General features: G+C 35.0%; 1 protein-coding gene and 1 long non-coding RNA gene across 3 annotated transcripts; one reads left to right on the top strand and one right to left on the bottom strand.

Moving 5' to 3' along the window:
- Nucleotides 1-1536: 1536 nt before the first annotated feature.
- Nucleotides 1537-5253, bottom strand: LOC149137228 (uncharacterized). The gene is made up of 2 exons (XR_016240741.1): nt 5123-5253; nt 1537-1873 (listed from the first exon to the last, which is right to left on the bottom strand). It is a non-coding gene; the product is annotated as an uncharacterized LOC149137228 (long non-coding RNA).
- On the top strand, nt 5248-26908 carry LOC106871159 (innexin unc-9). Of its 2 annotated transcripts, none has more exons than XM_014917472.3 (3): nt 5248-5670; nt 19066-19414; nt 22000-26908. In XM_014917472.3, coding segments are annotated over exons 1-3 (1260 nt in total). In that variant the 5' UTR covers nt 5248-5668; the 3' UTR covers nt 22909-26908. The 2 variants fall into 2 exon arrangements, with proteins under 2 accessions (XP_014772958.1, XP_052821540.1); XM_052965580.2 differs by lacking the exon at nt 5248-5670 and adding an exon at nt 5908-6052.
- The last annotated feature ends 617 nt before the right edge of the window (nt 26909-27525 follow it).

The following is a 27525-nucleotide window of genomic DNA, read 5'->3' as shown; positions in this document are numbered from 1 at the left end:
AGCCCAAGTACAAAATGCAGTACAAAACGTGGGGTACATTTTAACGAATGAAAATATGAATTATTAAAATGAAAAGGCTTACGAGCCCCCCAAAGCTCGCAGTTTCATTTTACCGTTCTATTTATACAGTTTATTATTTTCCGTCTTCATCTGTCATAAGTTCGGTTACGTCGTCCAACTTAATTACAGTAGGCAGACTCTCCGCTGCAAGTTATGTCACCGAATGTGACCATATGCTAAATGGGTTGAAAACCATTTGCTGGCATGTCCCAACGTTTCATGCCACGGAAAAAATTCAAATATGAATTAGAAGCAGCTCGTGGTATATAAACAAAATCGAACACACATATATAAGGTGTGTGTGTTGTTAGTTCGTGGGTCGTCTGCGTTTTTAGGCGTAAGAGAAAATGTTCTCACTGCGCCTGGTGTTAAAACACCTGAAAGTAAGTCATACGCAAGCGAGACAACTCACATTAGGTCCCTTCTCGAAATAGGCCTTGTTCGGTATGCGACATTGAAAAGTCACAAGAATATTTGAACACACACACACACACACACACACACATATATATATATATATATATATATATATATACACATATACACACATACATGCAAACACGCGCACGCACACACACATTGATTGCTTCGTGTGTTGTAGATTACTAGAGAGAAATGGGCTTTGGATAGAGTTGAATAAATTGTTCGATCCGATTTGCTATTTTTATCATTTGTTTTGTTGTTTTTTAAAGTTTAGTTTGAGCATGAGGCAGATAAAAAAAAAAGTACCACAGAAGTTGCCAGTAACCACAGCTTCAATCCCTAAGTATTTCAGCTTAAAGTCTATGTTTTTTTTTTGATATTCTAAGCTCAACAAAATTTTATTTACGAACTTACGAAGAAGACGCTGAATTATACGACTATTCTCGCATTAAGCTTTCATTGAAAAAATAAGGGGGAGTAAGTCATAAAAATCGTTACAGAAGTGAAGGATTACAAACTGACAAAGTATCGGCTCCTCTCTGATACATTTCTTTTCGAATTTATAGAGGCGGAAATGTCCGGTGTCCTGGGTCCTCCAATCATTTCTCTACTCAATATGATCAAGGACGAGATGGCTACTTGAGGTGAAATAGCTCTTTCACCAGATATCTCTCTCGAAGTTTTTCTGATAATGCATTTGTCATTTTGTCAGCCAGAACTACGAATCATTTTCATGACTTCTTGTAATATAATAAAAATAAATATATTTACAAAGTGAGGCTATGTAGTTCTTTAACTGAATGACTGATACGAATTCTTGCAATAGATTGAACATCCAAGCTCTAGTCGGCGGTATTAAACCGGATGCTGTCTATTAGACTTATAGGAATGTTGGTTATCAGTTATATAGAAATAGTTGTTATTGTAGCTCAGCGGGCTGCGTGTCTGAATCGCGTCGGGGTCACCACTATAGGAATAGTGGTTACACACCATTAGGTGTACACCTACTTTCCTATATTAAATTAGAAATTAACGGAACGCAGAACTCCAAACTAATCAACACAACAATATTTATTCATGGTGGTAAATAGACAGCTTTACTCTTGGTTGTTGAGACGCCTTTTGTGTGTGAGAACATGGTTGCTGAGACGCCGGAATGTTGATGTGAGCTGTCTGGCGTGAGTTCGAAAGATGGAGAGAAGGCTTGACGCGTCCATGCTCAATGCCGGCCAGGCGAGAAAGAGAGTGAATAAAGCGGGAACGCTTGGATGTTGAATTCCACGCATGCGTGAGACTACGCATGCGCACGGCGTTACTACAGACTTATCACATAAAACGGCAAAAGGCCGAAGTATTTTATCGTGGCACCAGAAATCAAGCAGAACAGGCTCTATGATAAAGAGGAGACTACAATTTTACAAATTACTAAAAGTACACAAAGGCAGAGGCGGGGAGAGAAAGGAGGAGTAGTAGAAAAGAAAAAAACAAAACAAGGAACGACTGGGAGAGGATAGACAAATAGATAATAAAGAAAAATAATATAGCATAAATGAATAAGGCTGAAGTTGACTTGGAGTACAAAAGGGCATGTCATTGATGAAGTTGCGAATGGTGACGAAAGGACTTTGATAAACCTGGTTGATTTGGCCGAGTGATTAATCAAACAATCGATTAGTTAATAAGTTAAATGGTTAACCAGTTGCCTAATAATAATAATAATGATGATTTCAAATTTTGCCACAAGGGCAGCAATTTTAGGGGAGGGAATGAGTCGACTACATCAACCCCAATGTTCAACTGGTACTTAATTTAACGACCCCGAAAGGATGAAAGGCAAAATCGACTTCAGCAGAATTTGAACTCAGTACATAAAGAAGGACGAAATACCGCATTTTTTTCTTTTTAAGACGTTACTTTGGTCGCTACTTTTAGCAGTTCTAGCAACTACATTGAGGTGCACTCATTTGCTTCCAAACATGTGGTGTATGTCTGGTATGAATGATTTAGTGGGAAATGTGATTGAGGTGTGAAGAGATGTTTCATCAGCTCAAGAGAGTTTGTAGTTAAACGTTGACAAAGGGAAAAACAGGATATATACGGAAGGAAGGATGTAGTGCTACAAATCGGAACCGTTTATTAGGAAGAAAGAAGAGAGAGAGAGAGAGAGAGAGAGAGAGAGAGAGAGAGAGAGAGAGAGAGAGAGAGAGAGAGAGAGAGAGAGAGAGGAATGCCTTAAAAGAAAGGTGTTCAATTAAGGCGGCGAGCTGGCAGAAACGATAGCACGCCGGGCGAAATGCTTAGTGGTATTTCGTCAGCCGTTCTGAGTTCAAAGTCCGCCGAGGTCGACTTTGTCTTTCATCCTTTCGGGGTCGATTAAATAAGTACCAGTTATATACTGGGTCGATATAATCTACTTAATCCGTTTGTATGTCCTTGTTTGTCCCCTTTGTGTGTAGCCCCTTGTGGGCAGTAAAGAAATAAGAAAGGTGTTCAATAGATTCGGCTTCACAAAACCTGTAATGATACATTTGTAATGAAGAGGGAAAGAGATCCAAACTAATAAAAGGGAAAAGTGTTTGTAGAACGTTTGTGCATTTGTTTTGCAAGATTCCTGATGTGAAACCATGTGTTGAAACAGATATTGTTGCATTCGGGGATGGTTTGTTTCTTTTCTTTTCTTGACAAATAACCACACGCACTTTAGCTTTAATCTTATTCCTATTTTAGTGTCCTTTGTCTGAAATCTTTCGTCAAGCTGAAGTGAAGAATGAGTATATAGTGCATGTGGTTATTTGAAGAAAAAAAAATGACCATCTCCAGATACAACAATGTTTGAACTTTTTGTGTAAGTTTACTCCATATTATAACTTGCGTGATGACTTCCAATTATTTAACTGAATTCACTAAACAACTACTAAAAATATTAGCTAATTTGGTTGTTCATCTTATGTGAGCATCATATTTATATTAGAGCCATGAAAAGGATGATATTAAAACAATGATTAAGGTAACACCCGGAGCGGCGTAGCGCGGCAGATACTATTTAGCTTTGCTATGCTGTGAGCTCGAATCTCGTAAAGGACCACTTACGTCTTATCACTCCCGATGGCATAAAATAAATACAATTCATTTAGTGACTAGCAATCCAATCGACTACCATGGTTTGTAGAATCATACGAGAATAACAAACTAAATATTTCCGCCAATCACTTTTTCCTGAGTATTCCATTCACAAGACAATAATTTTTTAGGTTTCCTGGTAAGTTATTGCATTAAATATATGAGTGAAATATTTTTGCATATATTTTCATTAGAAAATATGTCGAGACGATTCTATTTTGGGTCAGACTGTAGAAATCTATGTCATAACTGGCTTAACTGAGACGTAGAACAAAAAATGTCAAATTAAACTCGAATGACTAGATACCTCCCATTTCCATTCTGCATTGAGGAATTATGTGAGAAAATCTAGCTTTGGCTTTGAAATGGTAAAATTAACTAAAAACACATGTTCAGATGTCCCAAAACAGAATGTGTATTAGTGTATAGAAGATGTATGTAAAAGAAAATATGAAGAAGCATATGGAATACTTTGTTTTAGCATTTGTTTAAATACAAAATGTCAACTGTTGGAATCCTTCAGTTTTGCTTAATCTTAACGTAAAATGTTAGGAGGAAAAAAAGTGGGAAAATTCAAAATAGATAAAGAATAAGAGAAAGAGGGTGAGTAAGAGAGAGCGAGAGAGAAAAAGAAAGACAGAAAGAAAGAGAATGAGATAGATAGAGAGAGAGAGAAAGAGAGAGAATATTTCTAACGTTGATGCAAAAAGCTGGCAAAAAAAACGCTGTGATTGTCATTTCCATTCCATAAATTTGAAACGGCCTCCCAATATGAAATTGGAATGTATATCTATACAATGAAAATATGCGAAACATCCATAGCTAAATGTATGGTATCTTCCTTGAGTTTCCTGGAGAGTCTTTGAGAATGCTGCTGCTGGAAGCTTAGAACAAAGGAGACACGTTCGTCTTGTACTACTTTTTTTTTTTTTCCATGATTCAGCAACCTTATGAAAATCAGCTCGTTCCCCATAATATGTGTGTTTGCATACAAGAGAATATAATATTGCATTTTAACAAAAGATGATCAAAAGACTCTGGTATGAAGTCCTTTCAGGAAGATTCATACAGTTAAATTACACATAGCCCTCCCACCACTACGATAACTTCTCTTTCTCAGCGTTTCATTAGACCACCCCGCCCACCCTCCCTCCCTCCCTCCCTCTCTCTCTTTGTAATCTAACATGTGCCGTCGTCTCCGGATCCTTATCTGTAAACCACTGTTATTTCTGCATTCTTGTTTAAAAACAACTATTTTAAAACTTAAAATACTTGCATTAATATTCTTTCTCAAAATTAAAAGTATTTTTGTTTTCATATATACATATATATAATAGCAAGTAACTAAATACGTCACACTGCCAAACAAACCTTTGACATGCTTTAAAGGAAAAAAATTTAGCAAGACTTCATTTTGTCTCCATTGAAAGTGTTGTTATTTTATGTGTGTGTATGAAGTTTTCTTTTTCTCTCTATCTCTCTCTGTGTCACAGTCAGCCATACACAAACAATTACTTACCCTGTACCAGATTTGTTCCCGCACACACATCCACACACTGATATGCTGCTCTGTCATTGGTCCGATTGTCATCATCTCAATGTCTCTTTCTCCACTCTTAAGTGTTATTAATCCTCTCTCTAACCATTCAGTTGACACGATCAGTATGGAGTTACTACTCTCAGGCAGCTAATAGACATTTTTCGCCTGCACTTAAAAAATTTTACAGGACCTCGTGTACTAAAACAACATTGGTGTTAATATAGACAATATAACATTTTAATAATTTATTAATCCCAGTTAAAAACAACACAAAAGACACTTAAACGCCTCCCTTGTTTTTAAAACTTGATAACTCGACAATTTTTTGATTATTGTCGGCCCCTTTGATTATATTCAACCTCACCAAAAATAACTAATTAATTGCTGCAAGTGAACTTTACTGGTCCCTTTTTAATAAACCTCCACGTGATTATTATTTATTCATTCCCCTGTTTTTGTTCCTTTAATTTCTGACTTAAGGGAAATCACATTACCCGAAGCCGCGCTAAACAAACAGATATAAATATGTAAGTTCATTTAAAATTATTTTCGTTTGTATATCATTTAAAATTATTTTTTTATTTCTATATCATTTGACCGCCTCTAAAATTAATGACTCTTCAGTTTTGAGCAGATCATGAAGTTGTTTCTCATGAACTATGTACTTAGAAACACCTTTTTTCTTTCTTTCATTGTTTGGGCATTCCTCTTTGTAAACATTTGATATCATGTCATGCTTCAATACACATTTTTGACATACCTGAAAGGATGGAAAATATATAGCCTATACAAAAACCTGTGGGTGAAACTAAAGTTTTTCTCATTAAATTATAACCAGTCCCAGTCTTTAAACACCAGACAGACAAGCCGTGCCTCAACATTCTTTCTAGCTATGGGTTCAGACGAGGAGTAAGTTTTAGAATTACTTTTATGATAAAATTTTTCTTTGCTTTGTACAGCTCAAATTAGAAGCTGCCTTTTCTAACATCATTTATTTATAGCCATAGTTTAAAATGATCATCTTTTCCCGGTAATTTTCTTGTGAAGAGAACCTTTCCTTTATTTTGCCTCTATGAACATGTGGTGTTTGTGTATTTTGGTAATGTTCATATATCCTTGCTGTAACTCCCTTTTCTATCTGCTGCTTGCCTATCATACATCTCTTTCTCCCTACAAAATCACTCTGTATGGACACATTCTGTATTCATAATGTGTGTGTGTGTGAAGTAGATCTCCGTCGCTTTCGACAATGAGTATTCTAGTTTATGTGATCAACTGAGTTACATACTCAGTTGAATCAACACTCTTTAAGTAACAGAATATTCCACAGATACTTTTTCTTACCCTTAATCACGTAATCCTCGAGCACAGTTTGATACATTGTGTAACAGAAAAAAGGTCGACGCTTTGAATATTAATCCTGTCGGTCTGACAGATTTTATTTTCACTCATAAATAAGCCTTGGGTCGATCTGAGGGTATGTTGAAAGATATTTGCCCAAAATACCTTGTGGGTTCAAACCCTGACTCAGTGACTGTTCTTAACCACTTACCGGCTTTTCTTGCGTATATAGACACTATAGTTATAAATATATACTAATGTATGTGGGTAATCTGTACGCTTATTCTTTTCTACTTTAGGCACAAGACCCGAAATTTTTGGGGAGGGGTCCAGTCGATTAGATCGATACAGTACACAACTGTTAATTGATTTATCGACTCTAAAAGGATGAAAGGCAAAGTTAACCTCGGCGGAATTTGAACTTAGAACGTAAAGACAGACGAAATACCGCTAATCTGTACACTTATTGTTTATATAAATCAGAGGTTGCATGCTAAATCTTAACAATATAACAATATTCTTTTGATGTTCTCTTTTAGATACTTTTTAATGTATGTTCTAGAATAGTTTGTAAAGAAAATAACTAGAGGCAAGAAAGTATGAACATTTGTTCATTGCTTGTAGCCTAGTTTGGAACTACTTGAAATAATTTTGCCTTTTGAAAAATTTAGTTGGACCGGAAAACGTGATTGCTTTGTGACTTGTTTTTTTAATGCACTTGAAATATATCCTTAATTTTCCAGACATAATATAATATAAAACTATCACAAACTGACAGCAATTAATATACAGAATAACTAAAATATTCTTGTAAGAAACTGGCTATCCTTTGGCTTTAAGTTGGTGCAAACTGTAGCTCCCTACACTAAGGCTGACTTTCTTTCCCCTTTTCTGTTATTACTGCATCTACCGCCTTTTTTTTTTGTTTAAGCCTTTATTTAAAAGCCACTCCTGAAATTTCCTTTATATGTTTCTTACTCCTCATTCAAGCCATATAATTTAATTAATTTCCATTAATCTGACCTTGCAAAATAAACCCATCCCTCCAAAATTTCCAAGAGTTTAATGGGATCAGTTGCTTGGTTCGTTGGGACGACAGAGCATAGTAAATGTCGTGGTGATGTGGAGAACGTTCAGTTGTTTAGCCCTGGGGCACACATTCTTCAAATGCATTCCAGTTGTGATCATTCCTCCCTTTGTTCAACCGATGTCTCCTACAATAACGACTGCAAAATTTGGTTTTGAAGGAGATTTCCTGATCTTTTTTTTTTTTTTTTTAAGCAAATTCCTCTGTTCGTTTAGATGTGTATTGGTGATAGACGTATACTCACATATGTAAAATGTATTTTGCAATCAACTTCTTTATAATTAGTAATCTGAAATATGTCCAATTACACACAGAGGTTTAGCTATTTTAAAAATACAAACACACACACACACGTGTGTGTTTGTGTTTAACTACAAAAGCATGCTTCAGAAGTTACTGATTCAAGGGCTGAGTTTTGTTCATTGTACATATATTGTGCTTTTGTGTCTGTGTATATGTATAATAATGTGTGTGTATGCCCGCGCGCGCGCGAGCGTGCTTGATTGTTACAAGTCCGTGTTAGATATTTGAAACCATATAACAACAATGAGAATCATTATTAAAACTATAGCAGTATTATCACTTGAACAATATATGTATGTACATTGGAAACTACTAATAAGTAGTGATGAATAAAGTAAACTTTATAGATGACTTTATTTGTTAATAGTTTAAATTTTCATTTTTTAATTTTAACTTTTCAATATTTGTATTTTATATTCTATTTTACATTAGAACAGGATCAATGTATCAATTTCACTATTTATCTTTTCATTTTAAACTGTGAACTCAATATCCTTTATAGATAATATAACTTCTCAATCATAGAACAACATAGATCAATATTTTCCAGCAAGATGTATAAATAAGATGCTGGAAGGTGAGAGTTTTATAAACAATATACGTGAAATAGTATTATTGTAAATAGCTCTGAAGTTCCTTTTTGACCAGAATGTGTGGAACTTAGTTCTTTGTTTTTCTGTTGGTGGTATAGCTATCCAGTGAACTTCAAGTTTTTGCACTCTCATGAGATTTCATTTGCTGAAAAGTGAAAAGGTTTTTAGATAACTTGGAAAAAGAAATCAGTTATTATTGTTGTGATAATTTTAGAAAAGGCGTTTAATTTAAGGCTGCTGTCTGTTATGGAAGAAATAGTGCCATCTTGAATTATCATGTGCTGGCTGAGAGAGAGTTGGGCAAAGGCGCATGCATGGTTCAGAGCAGTCATGGACTACTTCTATAGTGAATGGAAGTATATATTTTCGGTATAGCTGAAGAATAAAAATTTATGTTGGAAATAGGGTAAATAATGACTCACTCATACAGTATTGTGTGGTTGGGTGAAAATGCTCTATGGGCTTGGTGTCATTCTCTGGTCTGAAGCTGTTTGCTCTTTCCTACTTCGATGCCCACAGTTGTTAATTTGGGAGCAAAAAGAGTTTGGATTTATTTAAAATAAAGGAAGATCTCGTTTCTATTCTGTAAAAAGGAAATCTGATCAATGATTTAGAGGTATTCTATACTGATAAATATTCTTCATTTGACGAAGTAAAGAAGTATGCATGCAGTATTGATTGGATCTAAAGTCTTAAGCTTTTTATAAAGTATGAAATTTAAATAGTTAGTAAACCAATAAATCAATAATTCTTGCCACTTGTGTAAATTACTCATTAGTAAATATATATTTATTCATATTTGCATGTATATAATCCACTTTTATGATTTATACTTTACATGCTTAAGTTAATAAGGTGACTTGCGACACATTTAGTCCTGTTTCATGCATTCCATGCCTCTGCTTGGGTGAGAGCCATTACTGTCCATTCTGTTTCTGGAAGTGAGCACAGTAGAGATGGGTTGATTCCTCAGAACACTTAACTATTTTTGTTTTTTTGTGACACACTATTGAGGTAGCTGTTATTTGTATTTCTTTTTGTCTGAGCTTATTGGGAGAGGATTGTAGATTTGAGTGTGAATAATGTAACAGGGTCTGTGAGTTTGGTGCTTGCTATGAACCATGCCACTCTCATGGCCAGATGGTGTGTCCTTACTAGATTTTCTGAATATGTTGATCAGTGATTCTCAATCAGGGGTCTGCATGACCCTTAGTGGTCCACATTGTTAAGAATTATGTGCAATAAATTGGTTACACTTGCAATACACAAATTATTTTAACAATTTTCTATACATACTTTCAAATAATATTTATTTATAAAATTATAATGGGATTTTTCCAACATCAAATGGCTAAAGGGGTCTGAGTAGAGTAAAATGGGTTTCAAAGGGGATCCAAAAGCAAAAACTGGTTGAGAATGACTGATGCAGATGATTTACAGCTATTGATGTAGAAAGTGCTGTATGTATTCTATGCAGACAGAACACTATTTTTTTTCTATTGGTGAGATGTAAATTTAGACATGAATGCTGAGCACTTTGTTTTACAGCTTCAATTCTTTCTAATTCTGGGCATTAAATTATTCAATAATTTTTCAGATTAACACCCGCATGATCTTCACTAGGGTGTTAGGGTCAGGGTTAGGGACGGAATTCCCTAACCCTAACCCTAACACCCTAGTGAAAATCGTGCAGGTGTTAATCTGAAAAATTACCAATTATTCTTCTATGAAGTAGCTGAACTTGTCCAACCATTATGTTGCAAGTGGAACAAACCTTCAGAAACAAGTACATTTGAGGGGAAAATCATTATTCTGGAATACATTTTTATCTAATATTTAAATTTATCTTTTCAATTAATTACAAATTTTATAAAAACTTCTATGTCTTGCATTAAAAATCAAAATCAATTAGCTAATAATGCAGATAGCTTATTCTAAAACTCCCTTTTAAATTTTGATAATTTTTTTAATGAATGGTTTATTATATTTTATAGAAATAATAAGGTTCTGCTGTTCAGAAATTTTAGTTTTGCAATGCAACCTTGTTAGCAGTTAGCTTCAATGTAGACTTCCAACATATAAAGGTTCCCTTTCAACCACTGCCTTAGTCATTTTAGCTGATAATGAAAATTTAAGTAGAAAATCTTTGTTTAGGCATTATGCAGGCACAAGGCTAGTAATTTTGAAGGCTGAGGGTTTCTTCATTATCTCTACCCACTGGATTTGGTTGATAATTTAGTGATACTGAAAGGATGAAAAAAAACAAAGCTGAACTCAAAGCTTGAAGGTATTTTCTCTGATGCTGTAAAACTTCTGCTACTACACTTTATAATGTCCAGAATCAATTGTCAACTTTCTTTAAAAGAAATTACTCTTTTATTGGACATTATTTCATTATTATTCAGTCCTATCAGTATAGGCTTGTTATTGATATTTATTACATAATATCTCCTTGTAAACTTTTCTTAGACACACCTATAACAGTCTGTTGGTAGAGGTATAAAATCTTCGTATATTTGTATACTGACTACTGTATCAACTTCTATAGTTACTAATTCAGGGCTTGTTTACTGTTTTCTTGTCAAACCAGTTTGTCACCATAGGCCTTTATGATTTCATATCTTTCAGCTATTTCTGCCTATGCTCTATCTAATTTCTGTGTGTCAACAACTTTTTAATTGTCTGTAAATCAGTAACTATGCCTTAAAAGAAAGAAATAAAGGTTTTAATTTCTTCCCTTTGTGTATCTGTGTGTGTGTGTGTGTGTGTGTGTGTGTGTGTGTGTGTTAATCCATCCAGCACAGAGTTGTGCTATTGACTGAATTATTTTCAAGAAAAGTCAACTTTTTCTCATGGTTAAATTTATTTCAAGGCTGATGACTGATATTTGTTTAGATTTATAAATCGTTGCAGATGGTAGAACTCTATCTTTGCTGATATTTTTAACTCCTACTCAATTTAAGTGAATGGGTTATGAGATAGACTATTTTCAGTTTTTTTTTGTTTTTTTTTAATGAAAGTAAAAACTTAAATTCTTGCCTCACCACAAGTTATCCTGTGATGCTTTAAATCTTTAGCATTAAAACTGGGTAGATCTGGCCTCTTACACTACAATATTTTTAACTCCTACTCAATTTAAGTGAATGGGTTATGAGATAGACTATTTTCAGTTTTTTTTTGTTTTTTTTAATGAAAGTAAAAACTTAAATTCTTGCCTCACCACAAGTTATCCTGTGATGCTTTAAATCTTTAGCATTAAAACTGGGTAGATCTGGCCTCTTACACTACAATAGGAGTGACTGTGTGGTAAGTAGCTTGCTTACTAACCACATGGTTCCGGGTTCAGTCCCACTGCATAGCATCTTGGGCAAGTGGGTTTGGTAGACGGAAACTGAAAGAAGCCCGTCGTGTATATATATATATATATATATATATGTGTGTGTGTGTTTGTGTTTGTGCGTCTGTATTTGTCCCCCCAACATCGCTTGACAACCGATGCTGGTGTGTTTATGTCCCCGTAACTTAGCGGTTCGACAAAAGAGACAGATAGAATAAGTACTGGGCTTCCAAAGAATAAGTCCTGGGGTCGATTTGCTCGACTAAAGGCGGTGCTCCAGCATGGCCACAGTCAAATGACTGAAACAAGTAAAAGAGAGAGTAAAGAGTAATATCACATTGTTAAAATAAAAAATTGCAACGATATGAGATAATGCAGGATTTATCCAAAGTAACGTGGAATAAGTATAAGCATTACATCTGATAAAGTAATCTGAATGTTGAAGGGTTAAAGAGCAAAAGTCAGTCTTGTGGTTTGAAAGATTAACATGATTAGCATCCTTGCATTGTCAATATAAATGGTCTTCCACAACTTACTTAGTCCAAAAGCACAAGCTGACAGCTATAAACTCTTTTAACCTTTTAGACAGTCATATGATCTTTTTATTATGGCGTATTCTCCAAATTGTATGCTTCTTTCAGCTGCCTATTAGATGTTAATGAGAAATTCTATACTCTCTATAACAGAGAGGATGTGTGATGTACTAAATTGGTGGTTGTAGCTTTTATCTTTTACTTGGTTCACTCATTGGAGTATGGCCATGTTGGGGACCACCTTGAAAAGTTCAGTTAAACATATTTACCCCAGTACTTATTTCTTCTTAAGTCTGGTACTTTTTCTGGAGGTCTCTCTCTACACGCACATATACATGACAGGCTGTCACAGTCTCCTCCATTTACCGAATTCATTCACAAGGCATTGGTCAGCCTTGGCTTATTGCAGAAGACAGGGTCCCAGTGGGACTGAACCTAAACCACATGGCTGCAAAGTAATCTTAACCACATAACCATGGGAAACCACCGCATTTTAACTCTGCATTTGAATTTAAGTGACATAAAGATGCATTATTGTATGTAGGTATCTGTGGTAGAGTTTTGCTCCTTATTTTGTATATGCTTGAATTTTTAAATCCTATCTTGGTTAATCGGCAAATCTTTTAATACTAATCTATTAGGATTATGCTGGTTTTGACTATAATAGGGTTTTGTTTCAATCAAAACTAATTATTTTTGTAAATGCTTAGTGAGTAAATTTCATCTGTGAAAGTATGTGTAATTTGTATTTCATGGACACCTGGATGGAGTCTTATGAAACCAAGTTACTAAATTCTGCTAATTAACTGCTTTGTATGAGATACATTTTTAGTTAACAAGTTGTTTGGTATATTTTTGTTAGACAAAATATGATTAACGTACTCGATTAGGTGCAGGCACGGCTTTGTGGTTGAGAAATTCTCTTTGCAACCATGTGATTACAAATTCAGTCCTACTGCATGACACATTGCGCAAATGTTTTCTATTCAGGCCCTAGACTTGTATGTGTGTGTGCTTGTTTTGACATATTGGTGCTAATTACTAACTGCTGTTACCATCATACAAATAGTGTCATCCATTTGCAGCCTTCCTTGATAGCATGTCATGCCATTGTACTGTTTGTGTCTGAAAGACTTGGAGAAATATGTTTGTAAACTGGTGCTGGTGCCATGTAAAAGGCACTGTTGCTGGTGCTACATCAAAAGCACCCAGCACACTCTTATAAAGTGGTTGGCATTAGGAAGGGCATCCAACTGTTGCAACTGTCAAAACAGGCTATGGAACCTGGTGAGGCTCCTGTCAAACCATCCAACCCATGCCAGCATGAAAAACCGACATTAAAATGATGGTGAAACAGGTCAGAGTTTGTGACAAGAAGGGCATCCAGCTATTGAAAATCTGCCTCAACAAATATCTAACCCATGCAAGCATGGAAAAATGGACATGAAAATAATAGCAACAGTTTAGTCCTTCAGCTTTCAAAATTTTACACTTGTACTTAAAACCTGTGTGTGTGTGTGTGTGTGTGTGCGTGTGCGTGTGCGTGTGCGTGTGCGTGTGCGTGTGCGTGTGCGTGCGCGTGCGCGTGCGCGTGCGCGTGCGCGTGTGCGTGTGTGTGTGTGTAGTAGTAGTAGTTTTTTTATTGTCCATTCCTGAAAGCTGGCTAGGCCAGACTAACCTAGTAGAATTTAAGAATGTCTGCTGACCGCATTACCCTGCCCCACCCTGGTACCTTAATTCTAATCAAGATTTAGTCTTTTGTTCCATTTTTTTCAATTGACAGTTTGTTGTCTGAGCTATTCCCATTATTTTGTTTGTTTGCCAAGAAAGTGGCTTTCTTGCAGAAAATTTAATAAACAGCTTTAAAAAAATCTTGTGGAAGCCAAGTTATTAATATGCTAGACTACTGACCTCAAGGTCGCAAGTTCAAATTCTGCCAGTGGATCTAAAGTTCTATTTCAGTGTTGGTATGGTTAATAATTACTGAAAATGTATTTAGCCACAAGCACATTTTGGCAATTATTTATGTAACCGCCTTATTTTTATGACTATTTGATATGTTTGGTGCCAACTAAGAACCTATTAGCATTTAAATTGGCTGCATCTGGCCCGAATAATTTACTAGTTAGATCTCTAATAGTGGAGGGAACCTGTGGAAGAGGAAGACATGGGATGAAGTGGTGAGAAAGAATCTTCAGATGCTGGGCCTCACTGAGGAAATGACAATGGACCAGGAGTTGTGAATAGACAAGCATTACATTTGATAATGTGAATGCTAAAGGGCTTAAGCTATCTTATCCCTTCCAAATCCTTGAATATTTTCAATAATTTGAAACGTATAAGCAGAGCATTTCATTAGAAATATGATCACAAAATGGTTAATGCACAGTTTAAATTTATTTTGTTACTCAATCTTTATAAAGTGATTTAGCTGATCAAATGACCTCAAAGTAATTTCTATTTGTCAAACTTACAAAATTTTTTTTTTCCTCGAGTAATCTTCACAACTTGGGTTTTAATAGTAAAATCTTTGACTTTGCTGACATTTTCCCCACTAATTCAACAGAAACGATTGCTAAACAAAAATTAGAAAATGCAGTGCAGCTACATTTTCTTTCACATATTTGTTGTGTACAGCTTTGTATTTTCCATAGTTTAGAGTGTACATTTCCAGCTAATAATTTGAGTTATAGTGACATAACTGAGCTGCTTATTTTTAGCTTGGTTAAATGGGTGCAGCCTGTAGTCTTTGCTCTAGTGATTATGTTGAATAAATGCCGACAGAATGAAAGGTGTATTTGCAGGATAAAGTAAAATGTGTATATGAGGTTAATAATAGACACGGGCATGTGGTTAAGGTCATTCACTTCCCACCTCAAGGTTTCAAGTAGAGTTCCACTGCATTGCAGCTAAGTGTCTTCTACTACAGCCCCAAGTAAACCAAAATCTTGATTTGGCAGGTGGAAACTATAAGAAAAAAGAGGCCCACTGTGTGTGTGCACATGCATACATACAGATGTATATGTGTGTGTATATTACTTTGCTTGGAAATAGGTTAGAATTGGCAGCAATGAGGCCTTCTTGACATAGAAAATTTGCTTTTTACAAATTCTGATTCATGCAAGCATAGAAAAGTGGATATTGACCCAATGACAATGACAAAAGATGAAGATTTTTGCTTTCCTTGTTGAAGCCATTCCATTATTCCATATTTTATGGAAGATCAATAAAGGAACAGAAGTTCAAGATGTTGAAGTAGCAAGATTAAATCAAAGAAAACATTCTCTTACTGTAAATGACATTTCTTTTGACATACTCTTTTACTTGTTTCAGTCATTTGATTGCAGCCATGCTGGAGCACCACATTTAGTTGAACAAATCGACCCCAGGACTTATTCTTTGTAAGCCTAGTACTTATTCTATCGGTCACTCTTGCCGAACCGCTAAGTTACGGGGACGTAAACACACCAGCATCGGTTGTCATGCAACGTTGGGGGAACAAGCACAGACACATAAACACACACATATATATACATATATACAACAGGCTTCTTTCAGTTTCCGTCAACCAAATCCACTCACAAGGCTTTGGTTGGCCTGAGGCTACAGCAGAAGACACTTGCCCAAGGTGCCATGCAGTGGGACTGAACCCGGGAACCATGTGGCTGGTAAGCAAGCAACTTACCACACAGCCACTCCTGCATCATGTGTATATTCTACTAATATACTTTCCAAATGTATTTCTTATCATATGTATCCTATATCTGATAATATTTCAACCAATTAAATGATATACAGGTAAAAGAAGGGTACAGATAAGCAAATTGGTAATTCCTACTGGTTCCAAAATATTATTTAGTATAGGAATTGATAACATTAAGAAAATAAAAAGACGAAAATGTCAGCAAAATCTTAATACAAAATTGTTTCTCACTTAACTGTTAGTATTCACATTCTGTCAAACGTAATGCTAATGTATTCATATTGTTTTGAATTCGCCATGCATTATCTTGTAGCTTCGAGATTTTGATGAAGTAACTGTTACTTTTTGGAATGACATGTATAGTATAGGTAGAGTTGGTGTGAGAGATCAGATCTGGCCACTTTGTACATAGAGCATGAAGAATATTTTAAGCCAGATGTGGCCAGTTTAAATGCTATGGGTTAAAGTTTGTGCTACCAGTTTTATATTTTTCAAGGCTCACTGTCTTGTTATTTTCTACATTTACATGAGTTAGACTAGGTATCTGATTAGAGAAACTTTTTATTAAAGACATTCGAGCAAGATCGTTGCCAGTGCCAATGGACTGGTTCCTGTGCAGGTGGCACGTAAAATACACCATTTCAAGCATGGCCGTCTCCAGTACCGCCTGACATGTAAAAGCACCCACTACACTCTCGGAGTGGTTGGCGTTCGGAAGGGCATCCAGCTGTAGAAACTCTGCCAAATCAGATTGGAGCCTGGTGTCGCCTCCTGGTCCACCAGTCCTCAGTGAAATCGTCCAACCCATGTTAGCATAGAAAGTGGACGTTAAATGATGATGATGATGATGATGTATTGATAACTTCTTCCTGTGCTTTCTTTGATTTGAATCTAGTTCTGTCTTAATTCTGCTAGCATGAAATTCCAATATTCTTGTTTCATTGAGCATCATTCCTATACTTAGACATGAGTATAAAAATAAAAATGAAACAGGAAGTACAAGTTATAATAAATGTATTAGTTTAACACTTAAATACAGGGGAAAGCAGAAAAAATGAGAAAAGGTGGTTAGGTAAGTTAGTCCGCGAAGTGGTGGGGGGGGGGCATGGTTAAGGGCCAGATAGTAAAGCAGTTTGTTAGGAGGGAAGTTAGAAGGGAAGGCATAGGTGGGGTAGGTGTGTGTATATACAGGAAGTTATCTGTGTATAGAGTTAACCAGGGAGAGGTGTGTGTATGGTGGGACGGGATGTGTGGAGGTGTGTAAGTACAGGAGTGTAGTGGCATGGGATAGTGGGGGTGTGATATGATTGTGTGTAGGTGTAATTGTATTGTGTGAGAGGAAGGCATTGTGTTTAGATAAAAGTATCTGGAAAATTATAAATAGTGTTAAAAAAAAAATAAATATCAGGTGATAATGGTGAAAAGTCTGGAGGTTATGTAACAGGCACAATGTCCAAAGAAACAATCTCTGTATTTACCTGTACAATTAGAAATGTCTCTGACAGTAAGAAGCACTTTTCTTAATACCAAAATCAATACTTCAATATCTTGAGCTTCTGTTTTTTTATTGATCATTCATATGAAACAATAATAGTGTAGTTCCCACTGGAAAGCTAAAACAATTTCATACCATTATTTTCTCATGTTTACAGTTATTTATTAGTAGTCTTTTAATTTTACCCTTCAGCTTTGGAATTTTTATAACTGGTTTGGGGTAAAAAAAATTTTCACGATAAATTTTATTGTTCCATGGGAAAACTTTATTCTTCTACACCTGTTAGTCAAATTGATGTTAATTTTTATGACTATTCTCTTTTTTAATTTAATTATCTTTTTCTATGGAAAACTCATAAGGATACCAAAATCATTTTACAATATTTGTTAAGTTAAAATAAATGAAGTCGTACCACTTCTCATTATTCCTCTTCCAAACAGGGTACCCATGCATCTCCCCTGTCTTCCTTTTTAAGCTCTCATCACTTTGCATAAAGATAGATTTGGGTATTTTTTCTTCAATATATTGTTGAACTTCATGGAGGACCAACAGTTAACTTTGCATGCAAATGTGTCCTTATCCACACCACTGATTTTGTACTAGGAAAAAGCAAAAGCTGAACTATTTGACATCATTATTTGTCACAAATGTTTCCGTCAGAATACAGAGTTAGATATACACACATACTGCAATGCACCTTATCTGGTTCTCTAATAAATTTCACCAATCCCTGCATTGCTCTGGACAGGTACTTAATTTATTGACCCTGGAAGGCTGAAAGACAAAGTTGACTGGTGAGATTTGTGGTCAGGTGGGGGTCAAGTTAAAAACCACAACTCTTGCCAATATTCTGTCCTACCTTTATGGTCTGTTAACTATGTTTGTATTGACTTCACTTTACTAATGGTCTCTTAAATGTTAGTACTAACCCCAATTTGTTAATGTTCTATTTATTATTCAAATTCTGTCAAGTATAATGCATATTTTATTCATATTTGAAGTAACCATATCTTGTAGCTTGGGTTGCTTTACAAATTTAAGTTCAAACAGTAATTACAATACTTAAAGGGCCAGATATTAAATATTGATGTTTTGTATTTTGTATGATTATTGCTGTAGATGCTGGCATGCCTGTGTTAGATATACCTGTATTATGCAAATATGTACATTCCTTATTGATATTATGGTTTGCTGCTTGTGCTTTGGAGACCAGTGGGATAAAAAAAAAATCCCTTGAAAAAAAACCAGTATAGATTAGTGACAGGAAGAGTATCCAGATGTAAATTACCATTTCAAATATGTACCCATCTAATCCATGCTAGCATAGAAAACCAGAAGTTGCAACAAATTAATTTAATGTGTATGGTGTACTAAAGGAATTGGTTGGTTCACATGCCAATAGTAAATATGTACTTTACAATAGTCATGTTCTAAATTGTATTATTTAGGGCAATAACCTTAACTAATTTGGCTTTTATTATTTCAATATTTCATATTTATTTATTTATATTTTTCTATTTATCTTTCCAGGATTGGCTCAATACTTGGTGGGTTTATGTCATGGTCGAGACTGCGGGGCAGCACCAATGATGACTGGGGTGATCGGCTTAATCATTTGTGGACAGTTTTTCTGCTTGTTCTATTTGCTATCGTAGTCACAACCACACAATATGTTGGAGACCCAATTCATTGTTGGGCTCCTGCTGAATTTCCTGGACATTATGTCGAGTATGTGAAATCATACTGCTGGATTTCAAATACCTACTACATATCAATGAACGACATCATACCTACAGACCTCACTACACGTTCGGATGCAGAAATTACTTACTATCAGTGGACCCCTTTGATTTTACTTTTCATGGCATTTCTTTTTAAGGTAAGATATTATAGTTTTAAATGAAATAAAAACAATACCTAACTTCATCTTTATCTATCTTGTTTCAAACAATTTGAACACTGCCTGCCATATTTATGCATGCCACAAGTGTAGGTGTTACTGTGTGGTAAGAAATTTGCTTCCAAACCACATGATTTTGGGTTCAGTCCCACTGCACTGCACCTTGGGCAAGCATCTTCTATAGCTTTGCGAAAGGAGTTGGTTGACAGAAAACTGTCACAAGTATATATATATGGCACCTGTACCAGTAGATCACTAAGAGCACCGTCCGGGTGTGATCGTTGCCAGAGCACCAGCAGTCTGGCTTCCGTGCCGGGGGCACGTAAATAGCACCATTTGAGCGTGACCGTTACCAACATCGCCCTCCTGGCACGTGAAAAGACATTCAAGCGAGTTCGTTGCCAGTGTCGCTGGACTGGCTCCTGTGCAGCTGGCACGTAAAGTACACCATTTTGAGCGTGGCGGTTGCCAGTACCTCCTGACTGGCCTTCGTGCCGGTGGCAAGTAAAAGCACCCACTACACTCTCGAAGTGGTTGGCATTAGGAAGGGCATCCAGCTGTAGAAACTCTGCCAAATCAGATTGGAGCCTGGTGCAGCCTTCTGGCTTGCCAGTCCTCAGTCAAATCGTCCAACCCATGCTAGCATGGAAAGCGGACGTTAAACGATGATGATGTGCGTATGGGTTACTGTCTCCTTATCTTGATATGGACTGATAGTCATAAATGAGTGTTGCTGTTATACTAGCAGCACTCTTTATTATGAAACTTCTGTGAAAACATGTTTGGTCATGGGAAAATGGGTGTGGATTATGACAGACAGGAAAGGCATTCTTCCGTAGAAAATCGGCCTCAAAAATTCTATCCAACCTATGTGTATATTGAAAAGTGGATGTTTTAAGTGATGATGGCTTTGACTCAAACCTACAGTTCGTACTTCAGACTCAACTCAAGTACTTAAACCTAATAAATATGGCACAAAACAGTAATCATCATCATCATCGTTTAATGTCTGCTTTCCATGCTAGCATGGGTTGGACGATTTGACTGAGGACTGGTGAACCAGATGGCTACGCCAGGCTCCAATCTGATTTGGCAGAGTTTCTACAGCTGGATGCCCTTCCTAATGTAATAAACTGAAATAGTAATATTTTACAAAACAGACAATATAAAAGTAGTATTCAACCCTTTAGTATTCAAACCCGCCATTTCAGACCCAAATATTCTACCTGGTTTATGTTCAAACTGGCAAGATCTGGCCTCTTACACCTACCCTACGATATCATTCTAAAAATATACATTCACATCATCAAAATCTCAGAGCTACAAGATAATGCATGATTAATTCAAAACATCATCATCGTCATCGTTTAACGTCTGCTTTACATGCTAGCATGGGTTGGACGATTTGACTGAGGACTGGCAAGCCAGAAGGCTGCACCAGGCTCCAATCTGATCTGGCAAGGTTTCTACAGTTGGATGCCCTTCCTAATGCCAACCACCCACTACACTCTCAGAGTGGTTGGCGTTAGGAAGGGCATCAAAACAAATGTGAATAAATAATCATTACATTTGATGGGAATGCTAAAGGGTTAAATAGTTGTCTCAGTGTTGATTTCCAGACACAAGGAATCTGTTTCTGTTTCATATTATTTGAAGTAAAACTAGATGTTCATGCTTCTCCTGAAGCCACTTACTAAAAGAAGTAGAATTATCAAATTACAAGTCGAAATTTCATTCAATTCAATGTTATTTATTTCAAAAAAATTTTAAAAAGAATGAAAAATGCAAATTTATTTAGAATCTTTGCTTAATGCTTATAAGTCCTTTTTTCTCATTATATAAGATTAAAATTCAAGCCAGAATAATATTTCTTACATTCTGTTTCTATATCCATATTTCCTCACCTGACACTCTTCCTTTATAAATTTATTTCTTTGTGCCTGCAGTTGTTATTATTAAGATCCAGAGCAGCCCAAATCAAGTTGTCTTATTATTACAAGGAGTCTAGCTGTGGCTATCATCCCATTTTTGCTATCTAGAATAAAACTAGATCCATATTATTCAGTGTGTTCTTTCCTGAGTTGGTGAGGTGTTATTGGAAGGAAATTTAGCTGCTACTTATGACAAGTTAAGTGACCACAGATAAGTCACCTTATTGGCCCATATTTCTGCATTGATTACCAAATCATCGATGCCTTTTTGTTTGAGTTTTAAATGCTTTCAGGCACCAAGTTGACCAAATTGATATTTATGTTCCTTTTACGTTCTGAATTCACAGTCAATTTTAGCCGCCAGCCTTCTGGGGTCACTAAAACACCATTCAAGTACTGGGCTAGTTTTAATGAAGTATCCCACTCATCCCACTCTTTCAAAAAAATTTGGCCTTAGGCTTGTGAGAGATGTCTTTTTTTTTTTTTTTTTAAACATTGAATCATACTTCTAAAATCGTCATGTAAGTAATTTGAGGGAAACTGAAGTTGTCTTTAACCATTTTTTTTCTCTCACACATTTATGCTTTCCAAGTTTTCAGTTTCTTAATATATGTATATTCTTTCTATTTTCAGTTTCCTAACATAATCTGGAGGTTGTTAAGCAGTGTATCTGGTGTTAATTTAGAGCGTGTTGTTGATTTGGCTGAACAAACTCAACTTGGATCCCCTGAAGACCGTCAGAAAACTATCGAACACATAGCTTTTTACATGGATCGCTGGCTGGAAACCTACCGCGAATATAAAATGAATTATGTTGTACGAATGAGACAGAAAATGACAAAAGTTTGCTGTCTGATGTGTTCAAAAAGAGAAGGGACATTTTTGGTCGGGTTCTATGTTTGTGTGAAAGCTCTGTATGCTGCAAATGTTATTGGACAATTTTTCTTATTGAATGCCTTTATGTCTAACCAATTTTCAGTATATGGTTATGAAGTTCTTGAAATGGTACGTAATAAGGTTCCTTGGAAAGAATCTATCAGATTCCCTCGTGTGACTCTCTGTGATTTTGAGATAAGGCAGTTACAGAACATTCAACGTTTCACTGTCCAGTGTGTTCTTCCTGTTAATCTATTTAATGAAAAAATCTTCATTTTTCTTTGGTTTTGGTTAGTCTTTATTTCTATAGTTACATGTGGCAATTTACTGTTATGGATTTACCGCACAATTTTCCGTCAGTCCCATGTTAATTATATCGCTAAATATTTGAAGTCTTCAGAGGATATATTCACAAGTGAAGACAAGAAACTGGTGCATCGTTTCACAACAGACTATCTGCGAGATGACGGATTTTTTGTATTACGCCTTGTTTCTAAGAACTCCACAGACTTGGTTCTAGTTGACTTGGTGAAAGAATTATGGCATTTATACAAGAACAAAAATGGTCGGAAAGCAGTCTCTCCAGATCTTAATAACACTTACAAAGATACTCTAGACAAAGATGATATTTCAAAAGACCCATCAAAACAGCCTCTAAAGTCGTAGATCAACAACTCTTAGGTTAGTTATAATCCTATCCAAATGTTTATTTTGATTACATCTAGGCATTATCATTCCATTATGTCCCTGGTTAGTGGCTGATTAACAAAAAAAAAAAAAAATGTATATTTCCAGTGCGAATTAGATACATTTATAGGTTTGTAATAGAACAGGTGGGAGGGGGAAATCTCAGCACCTTAAATGCATAAGAGTATACCTTACTAATACTTCATTATAACTTTTCCTATTTTCTTTCAGTCCATGCTAAATATATTACAATATTTCAACCGGTGTAAAAATGTTTGATGGTTATATTAACTACCTTTGTAAGCATACCTTGGCTTTGTATTTCTTCTGAATCTTTACATTTTGGATTCATATTCCAAGATCAGTCTGGCTTTTGTATCCTTCCAGAGTAAATAAAATAAAGTACCAGTCAAATACTAGGGTTGATGATATTGACTACCCTGCTCTTCTCAAAACTGCTAGCTTTGTACCTAAATTAGAAACTACAGCATTGAGAGGTGAAATGGCTGATAGAATATAGTATTGGATGAATTTGTTTCCAAGGTTTAAATCTTAATCCACCCATGGTATGCCCTGTTACCTGTTACTGTTAACCTAACTTGCCTTAATAGTTCATATCTATTTAAGAAACTTATTTTTTACTTTCACCTTTATCATGATTACTTGTACCATTTAACCTATGCAATCATCAGAAAATAACTGTTTCACATATATACTCTCTCCTCAACTGCATAAAAAAGCAAACAAAAAAAGAACAATTTGTGGATGTCTTGAAAGTAGTTAACCTTACAAAGAACATGTGAATTAAAATTTGTAAATATTAGTGACATTTTTACTTGGAATTCTTTATTTATTTTTGCAGTTATAACATTATTTTTTTCAGATATCTGAAGAATCCTATGAATGTAATTAGTGCTAATGGATTTTTTTTTTTCTTTTTTTTTTCAAATTAATCTTAAGGTGAATGAATTGGAACATTAATGAATGCAGTTTGTAATTAACTGTAACAAGGCAGAAAGCTGTAAACACACACAAACACATAAAACACACCACACAGATCTGTGATATTTAACCATCTTTTTAGCATTTCGTGAGAATTTTATGATTCTTATACATGTAAGTGATTTCGGAGCATATTTTCTGTGCCAACAGAAAATTCATAAGAGTGACTGCTTTCTTTTTTCATGAGATTATCTTTGCCATTTGCATCCACAGTCAAATGCTACCAAGTCATTTTTACAAGGGTCACTCTGTTGAACTTCTAATATTTTATATCCTAGAGCTAGTTGAATTAAGCTGGGAGTGAACATAGTGGCATACATAGTTCTATGATAGATTCCATACTTACGACACTTTTTGGTAATCTTGTCTTTAAATTTTTAATCTATAGTATGAAAACCACTCACCCAAATTCACTATGTTTTTAAATGAAATCTTTTAATGTTCCTTGAATGCCTTGACATTTTCATAGCAATGAGTGCAAATACTGCCATATATATAGACTCATTTTTATCTATAGACAATAAATGCATTTTCTAAGTGGAAATTTTTTTTTATAGTCACCTGATATGATTTACTAAACTAAAAAAAAAAAAGAAATCACAAAGTGCTTTTACTCTTTTTATTATTTTTAACAACAGTCCCTCCCACCATAACCTGAACATTTGATGTCTTCCTAATAATTCATTTTAGATTTATAGATATAGCAATATGCTCAACTGAAATACCTTGATATAAATAAAACTCATTTTTACTGATGTTTAGAAAAATAAAATAAACGATGTGATATAAAAGATTGCAGACAATGGTTCATTGTACCAATTTTAATACATTTCTCTCTTTTCTTTGTTGATCACATTTCGAAAGACTGAATTTACTTTTAATCTTGATTGATAAAATATCTATGGAGTTCTATGTGAATGCAGTTTGATTAACACTTTAACAAACTTTAGTCTTGTGACTTAATATCCTTCTGTAATACGTTCTAGTTATTACAATATTGGGTGTTTCTGTTTTTCATTTTCACAGTAAATATTTCACTGTGTTAATGTATATATATATATATATATATACACATTTTATTTAACTTTCCTATTAAGGTGTTTCCCTCCAGCATTATTGTATCATCTTATGTGACAGCAAATATTTTTATTATTGTTACTATTATAAAGGTGGCGAGCTGGCAGAATCGTTAGTATGCCAGGCGAAATGCTTGGTGGTATTTCGTCTGCCTTGATGATCTGAGTTCAAATTTTGCCTTTCATCCTTTTGGGATCAACAAATTAAGTATCAGTGAAACACTGGGGTCGATGTTATCAACTATCCCTCCTCCTCCTCAAATTTCGGGCCTTGCGCCTATAGTAGAAAGGGTTATTGTCACTGTTATTATGGCAGTGAGCTGGCAGAATTGGTTGCATACTGGACGAAATGCTTAGCAGTATTTTGTCCATTGCTACATTCTGAGTTCAAATTCCACCAAGGTCAACTTTGCCTTTCGTCCTTTCGGGGTTGATAAACTAAGTACCAGTGAAACAATGGGGTCGATGTAATCGACTTATCCTCTCCCCAAAATGGCTGCCCTTGTGACAAAATTTGAAACCATTATTATTATGATCCGAGGCATGTTAAAAAACTATTGTTATATTTATTTCCCAAGTCAAAATGTTCCATTACTGGGAAGTGACTAGATTTGTAGTTTAAACTTCTACAATATAAGAAAAGCAGTAAAACTTAATTTTAGTTTTATTGTTAATCATATGCAGTTGAATTAAGACTCAACATTTACTGAAACAGATATTGAATTTATAACTTATTCTAAATACTATTTAGGGTTCTACACCTTCATAAATTACTTCCATTATTTTGCCAAATTTGAATGTAATTATTAGTAACTGTTGGTGCCTTTGAGGAAATTGGTCCACATATTCACATAAATAATTAATATTCAAGAATTGAAACCTCCCCCCCCCTTTTTTTTTAAATTACAGTTACATCCACCCTCTAATTTTATACTAGTTTTTGCAATATGCAAAAGACCCATAAGTTAAATTTATTTGTATACTGTATTTTCGATATTGTGTGATTCTTCAGTGTTTCATAACTCCCTACTACAAGGATTCCTATATACAACTGCTGATTCTCATTCATGCCAGTAAGCAATTATTAACTTGCCTTCCATATTCCCAGTCTGATAATTAGGTAAATCCTCTTGTTACTAATTGTTACATAGTTGAAGCTGGTCTCCTACTAAACAACTAGATCATGTTATTAGATACAGTTAATGCTTGCAGTTACATAACTACTACTTACAGAGTTGATTTTTTTTCCCCTCACTTTAATCTTTCTCTTCAGTAGTGAATTAACAATAATAAAACATGGATATATAAATTCACACCAACGTGAAACAAACAGTTCAAGAATGAAATCGTGCCAAAAATCAACTTAGCATCAACTAAGTTGCTCTTCTGTTTTTCCTTTTAACTATGTCATTCCACTTGAATAAGCAATAATTTTTTTTTTTTATGAAAGAAAATATCTATTTTTGTGAAATACTTTATATTTTCTAACATGGAGTATAAAACTTTCTAACCATTTTAGAGACATTCATATTTTGATAAATATCCATATGTATTGTTTTGTGACTCTACATTCTTCCTATCATTTTGCACTTTTCTGCAGCATTTTTCCAATCATAGTCTTTCAGTTTAATCTGGCCTTTTTATGAATGTTTTTTTTTTTTTTATCATACTTGTATATATATGGCATGAATGATAGTTTGTCAATTTTTTTCCTTCTTTCCTCAAATAGCCACATGTATTTAGACCAGTTATTGTAGAAAATTAAACATGTACAAAGCGTATTCTACAATTTTCATTTTAATATTTTAGTTTTTCCATTTGATGAATCTCATTCCATTGTACTATTACAAGTAGACAAATTTAATGTAATATCTATTTTTGAATAAATTTCATAGATTATATTTTTGTTTCTGTATTAATGTTTATGATTTCATGTACATGAAGTTGACTTCAATGTGGTTTGTTTCCTTCTCGCTTTTAATACAAATGTTAACAACCTCAACAAAATGATATATACAACAAAGTTGAGATTTTCAGGTATACCAATATTACAATCAGACTGACTCTGCATTGGCAACTCTTGCATCTTTTAGTAAAATTGACTAAAAGAATACTTTCCAGACGCTCCTCCAAGGAAAAGTTAACAGAAATTAGAGGTTATTTAAACTGGCCATATCTGACCTAAATAAATATTCTATATGTTTTGTTTACACCAGCTAGATCCAGCCTTTCACACCCACCCTACAAAGTCATTCTAAAAATAAACAATCATGTCATCAGAATCATCAGAATCTCAAAGCCACTGGATAATGCATTAATTCAAAACAACTTTTGTATGATGGTATGAATCAGACGGAATTTGTTTCGATAGATTTTCTACAACCAGATGCCCTCCAAGCAAGGTAATATTAACCCCCTGATCAGAGATGTTTTTTGTGGACGACTAGAAATGAATCCCACTTGTTTATACCGATGCTTATTTACAACAATCAAGTGATGTGTATGAAATACACACACA

This window comes from Octopus bimaculoides, chromosome 2, assembly GCF_046866305.1.
Source record: "Octopus bimaculoides isolate indiv1 chromosome 2, ASM4686630v1, whole genome shotgun sequence".
Classification (NCBI taxonomy): domain Eukaryota; kingdom Metazoa; phylum Mollusca; class Cephalopoda; order Octopoda; family Octopodidae; genus Octopus; species Octopus bimaculoides.
The sequence above is the reverse complement of the archived record's forward strand: the minus strand, read 5'-3'. Positions and strand labels throughout refer to the sequence as shown.